The 6000-nt window shown below is 37.6% G+C and overlaps 1 protein-coding gene across 1 annotated transcript in view; it reads right to left on the reverse strand.

Moving 5' to 3' along the window:
• Positions 1–5535, reverse strand: part of DNAAF6 (dynein axonemal assembly factor 6) — a 30233-nt gene extending 24698 nt beyond the window's left edge. Inside the window, exons 1-2 of the mRNA XM_032392721.1 lie at positions 5383–5535; positions 1695–1767 (exon numbers count right to left, since the gene is read on the reverse strand). Coding sequence (XP_032248612.1) covers positions 1695–1767; positions 5383–5535 — 226 coding nt within the window. The remainder of the gene's footprint in view (positions 1–1694; positions 1768–5382) is intronic.
• Between the last annotated feature and the right edge of the window lie 465 nt (positions 5536–6000).

Here is a 6000-nt window from a genome sequence, read left to right on the forward strand (position 1 = left end):
TTTGACAGAGAGAGATTGAGAGAGAGAGCACAAGGGGGGAGCTGCAGGCAGAAGCTGAGGGAGAAGCAAACTCCCCACTGAGCAGGGAGCCCGATGCAGGACTCGATCCCAGGACCCTGAGATCATGACCTGAGCCGAAGGCAGACACTTAACCCACTGATCCACTCAGGTGCCCCAATGATCATTTTTTAAAAGATTTTATTTATTTATTTTGACAGAGAGACAGAGAAAGGGAACACAAGCAGGGGGTAGTGGGAGAGGGAGAAGCAGGCTTCCCGCCGAGCAGGGAGCCCAATGTGGGACTCGATCCCAGGACCCTGGGATCATGACCTGAGCCGAAGGCAGACGCTCAACGACTGAGCTACCCAGGCACTCCCTGATCATTTTTTTAATCCAGTATTTTCCTCATGTAGAAGTGAGCCTCAAAGAAAATCTCTATCACTTGTCCTTTATGTAGGACTGAGCATGTACCCGGGTTTCTATATGTCATCTTTAAATATTTAAAAGCAAATGAGACATGCAAAAGCCCAGCTTACATTTGTTCCAACATTAGGTGCAGAACATTATTTCGAGTTCTCCTTTTAAGCATCCCCAGAAATGCACCTGATTACCAGGTTTTAAATACTGCCAACTCTTTTGTAATTATCTGCTTCTGTCTAGCATGGACTTTGTAAAGCCTAATTACAGATTTATATAAAATAGTTTGCATATGACTCACTGTTCTCAGAATTTAGAGGATATTAGCCATACACTATCAGAAATTCAGGCAGCATAGAAACATGTCGAAATTTGAACTAGCCTTCCAATATCTCTTGAATAAGGCAAAGAGACTCTTGAGTATGTAGAGTATAATAACTGAAATTTTAAAATCATCCCCTCAGACCTCATTTTAGCCATTATTTTAAACATTTTTCCAGATAAAATCTTTTACAATCAGCTAAACTGATGAAAGAACTTCACTTCCTTTCCCTGTCCACCCTCTGGTAACTGTCATCACAACAGAATTAGAGCCTTCTATATTTTTGAAGACGTGTAAAATGTTCAACTCTGTGAAAATGTATAGGCCAAATTGCTGGGAAAACATACCCCCCCAAATATTTATTCTAGTTTATTGGACCTGTGACTATTTACATCGCCTCACGGGCTTTAATTTATAAGCATTTTGATGTAAGATAAAATTGTGTAATTTGTTTTATTGTGTTCTCCAAAAGACTATTAGCTCGATGGGGACAGAGACCTTTCTGTTTTGATCTTCATCATAGCTCCAGAGATGCTCATACTACCTGGTACATAACAGGCTCTCAATAAATATTTGTTGCACGAATTCTGTGAAATTGCCAGAATATAGCAGGGTAGAAAGTGAAGAAACTAAGCATCTTGGTAACTAGACCTTAAATAATAAAAAAGTTATTTAACCACACATGACTTTCTTGGTTTTACATCTCAGGAAATATACCAAAAAATGAATGTGAATAATTCAAGGCAAGTTAATTTCCATTAATATAAAAATGACTTACCTATAACAGTAGAGTAAAAACAGCATCTTTATATGTATGTGGCTGTTCATCATTTCCACAATTATTTGAGTTCATCTTTAACAAATCCTAGTGTTAGTATTACTCTCCTTATAATTTTGTTTCCAAAGAAAGATTATACTGATTATATTGATCTATATGCTTTGTTAAATAACTTACCTTGGAACTCTTTTGTTGTTAGTGGTCCAGTATTGCTAGGAGCCATGGCTCCAAGAACAGATGAACAATTTGGCTGGGAGAGAAAAAGTCCAACATTCTGTAATTACTACTTGTGTAACTTACATGACCAGTAATACTTTAAATTTGATAAGCTTTCCATCTAAAATTTCATAGAGCTTCTCATTTAATTAATCATTGTCGTTATACAACAGAGAGACAGATGCCAAGTATTACTTAGAATGTGTTTTCCTTTTCCTTTCAAAAAGTATTTAGTTTAATAGACCCGAAGGCAGAACTGATCTTTGATCAGACTAAATCCCCAGTTCCAGCCCAGTGAATGTGTATCCCTGCGGACAGGGGAATGAACCGCATTCATCTCTTTGAAGGTCAGAACCAAGTATTAGTGTAAGAGCATCGACACTTTTGGGTTTTGGCAGTGTCTTGTCAGAGTTAGGTGAGGGATGGAAAAGGATGGGAAAGTTTTATAGAAACAAAAACAAACCACAAAATAGGGTCTCAAGTATTTAGATATCAAAGGACTCATTCGAAACTCCTGATAACCGATTTTACTTCTTTCCACTGGGGGCCTAAAACACTTCCTTGTCACACCACCTCATGACACTGAACTAATGGATTTAAACAGCAACCCTAAATTAATAGTGTCAAATATATGCTGAACCACTTCAGTCATCATGCAAGTTCATTTTGCCATCCTCTGTGCAAGCAAACACACCCCCACAGGACTGCCCTTCTATTCAGTACAAGAACAATTTTCCTTTTTTCAACTGAGTATAATCATATTACACCATCAGAATAGTGGCAACCACCTCATTGGTCCCTCTCAGGGTCTTTTGATATCTCAAGAAAATCCCAATATTTTCCTAAATGTTCTTGCTGATGCCAGACTCTGAAGCTCCAACTTACTCCATTGCTGGCAGTCAAAACATTCTTCTCTCCTTGGATCCTGGCAAACTAGCACATCTAGCTCTCTTTTCTCAGGCCCCTGCCCAGATCTCCCAAGACTTCAGGCATGTACAAGAGTTACAATGTCCTATTTGGGCAAAAGGAATAGTGTCTGTCCTTGAAAGCCGGTGGAAAACCTCACCTGTGTCTTTATTATGCTAAACTATTCCAACAGCTATAAATCAGAAATTAATCTGTAACATCTCAACAGTTTCTAAGACAGTAACCATTCCTTTCCAAAAGGTGTTTCAAAAGTGCTATGTCTGCAGTTAAGGTGTTACAGACATTTTTATGTGAAAGTCCCAAGACGGTATTCTGTATGTTTTTTTTGTTTGTTTGTTTTAATCTCTAAAGTCATATAAACTTGTAGTGCTTTTCTTAAATTATTAATCACCAGAATACTAATAGTTAATCAGGGCAAAGCATTTCTTGGAACACGAGGGCCTCTTGTTTTGTTGAGTGATTCCTTCCACGGAAAATTAAAATCCATAACTTGAACATTCCTGACAAAAATTGGTATGCTCTCTATGGACAGTGATGATTGGTTCAGCACATCACAACAGAAGGGGAGTCTCAGTTTATTAACTTAATGAAAATAAATGATTAAAAACAAAAATTTCAAGTGGAATGATGAACCAGGATAATAAAAATATTAAAAACCATATTGCAAATGTTTTCCATGAGAATATCATTTCAGCCTTTACCATGGATCAAAATCCCATTATCTGAGAAATTTATCGTTGCAGTTCATGCCACCTTGCAATAGTAAGAGAGTTAGAACAACTTGGTTACAATGTCTGTGGAGTGGTGAACCTTATTTCCCACAGGTCTTAAGATCCCCTTGTGAGTTTAAAAAAACACTCTCTTCCCAATCTTCCAGACTCTTAGCAATTCATGGTGGGGATGGTGTAAATAAGCCAACGTGTATGCAGCAGTTCTAATGCTGTTTTCAGAGAGAATATTTTCAAAAACACATCACTCTTGTAATCATTCCACAGTTCCCAAGATTAATACATGTTAAAAAATGAAAAGCTGTTTCTCTCCTGGAAAATTTAAGAGTTCATTAGAAACATTAATTATTCTCCCACTGTTCTGATACTCAATTCTATATCCTCTAATGATATCTGTACTGCAGTGTCTGAATGACCAATTACCTCAAAATTGCTTATAACCCAGATATACAGAATCATACATTATTACAGTAATTTTCCTCTATGAATTGTACAATTTGGTAAAATGATCCTTGTCTCTCTATTCTCATAATCACTCATCTTTCTCCTAGAATCACCTCTAGATGCAAATAAAGATCTCCATACATAAACGTCAAAGGGAACAGGCTTTGTAACCAGGGTAAATCTTTTATCTCTGAATCTGTCCCAGTTACAAGGTCCACTTCCCTTTCTTCAAGATTGCTGTTTCTCAAATACGTAATATGCTTTTTGTATACGACATAACCTTACCCTTCCCAGGATGTATCCTTCTATTTCAGCTTAATGTAGCAAAAATGAACTTGCCTTCCCAACTTCATTGGTACCTTGCTCCTAAATTTTTCTCCAGTGTCCTGTGTGTTGTGTATATTCAATGCTATTATTAATGTCCTGATTTTTGTTTGGCCTCTACTAACTTTTCCCTGACTAACACTTCTTGGATCCTGGCTCCAAGCTGATTCAGTTTCCATCTAAAAATTTTATTTCCATTGCACGTCTGCCTTGATGCAGTGCCTTCTACCTAAACTCTTCCTGGAGGGTGGAAGTTCCATCCAGTGTTGATCGGAGCCACTGAATTTGCTGCCTATTCAGATTACATTTGTTTTTCCACACAAGGGCAGAAAAGAATTTTGGGGGAGGAGCAAACTGATATGCATGCTCACTGGAGATGGTTTATTCATGGCAAATTCGTCATAATAACAACTTCACTAAGATAATGTGAAGCAAATTGACATATTCTGCTACTGTGTGAGATTTCTGGCCCAAATTTTGTTTGCCTTCATGTAGGCAGTCTGACAGCCGAGGTTTGCTGATACCTAAGGAGCAGGAGAATGGAGAGCAGGGGGTTACGTAGAAGTATTTTGATTATTCTGGGAATATCGGCAGTGACAGAGGCCAGTTCATGGAACTTTCCTACCCAAAATGAAGCCCATCTTGCTGCTGCAAGCCTCCCTGGGGTTACCTGCCCTGATCCCAAATGCTATCCGACAAATTAGATTCCACAGCTCTGTGTGAGCATGTACCCGGAAGTCAATTTTAGTAAGCTAAAGGTAGTTTGTCCCATTATCTGGCTCAAATTATTCTCTGTTCTGTTTTCATGTGTAGACAAATTTTAAACAATTAAGGGAACTGGTTGGTGGGGGCCTAATAAACACTGTCTAGTGGAAATTATTTGTTTTATAGAAATACTGTCTAGGCTTAAAAATCCAAGCTACCACTCTGCAATGGTTGTCAAGCATTCTTTGGCCATAAATATAAATGACAAACATTTTGAAATGTGGCTATTGCTACCATAGTTACAGAACTATTTTCCTATTCAGTGTTCAGGTAGTTTAGAAAAAATATAATTATGTTTGCCTGAAATGTACTAGAGGTTATACTCTCATGCATAATGAGTCCTGCAACCTCCTGTTGGATGACACAGCCCTGCTCCCACAGCAAGGTTGGAACGAGTTGTTCAAATAGAGTTTCACAACTTAGCGTGAATAGAACTAATTCATCTGTAAGTATACGACCACCTGTTCAGGCTCAAAATCATCCTCTTCTTCAGGATAAAGTAGCTCAGAGAGGGCTTGCAGAGTTGAAACTGAAGAAAGGGTTTCAATTTCCAGATTTTCATGTCTTAGATTTTCGGTTTCCATATTTCCAGTATCTGCATTTTCAGATTCCATATTTTCAGAATCCACGTTCTGAGGAAGAAGATAATCAGAAAGAGATATTTTGGTTTTCTGTTTCATCGAAGACCGAAGATTAAATTTTTAATCAGCCCTTGATGATGCCTAGCATTATACTGCCATCTGAGAATTCTAGTGGGTTGGTTCATTGGCTTTAGCAAAAAGTTCACACAAAATAAATGAACTGTTTTTATGGTTATAATAGTGATACCATATATGTCTATAATGGAAATTTTAGGAAATAACACATTAAAAACATAAATAAGAAAAGATCACCACAACCTATAATCCTACCAACCTTCAGCCTTTAAAATAATCCTTACAGTCACATTTAGGGTAGGAATTCAGGGTCTTTAAAAATCTTGGAAGTGTCATAGACTTTAATGAATAACCTGCATAAAGCCTATTGTTAATGATTTCGGCATAAATATAAAAGCAATCTTTTCTACATCTCTGCTAATA

The sequence above is a fragment of the Phoca vitulina genome, unplaced genomic scaffold (assembly GCF_004348235.1).
Source record: "Phoca vitulina isolate PV1807 unplaced genomic scaffold, GSC_HSeal_1.0 scaffold69, whole genome shotgun sequence".
Lineage (NCBI taxonomy): Eukaryota > Metazoa > Chordata > Mammalia > Carnivora > Phocidae > Phoca > Phoca vitulina.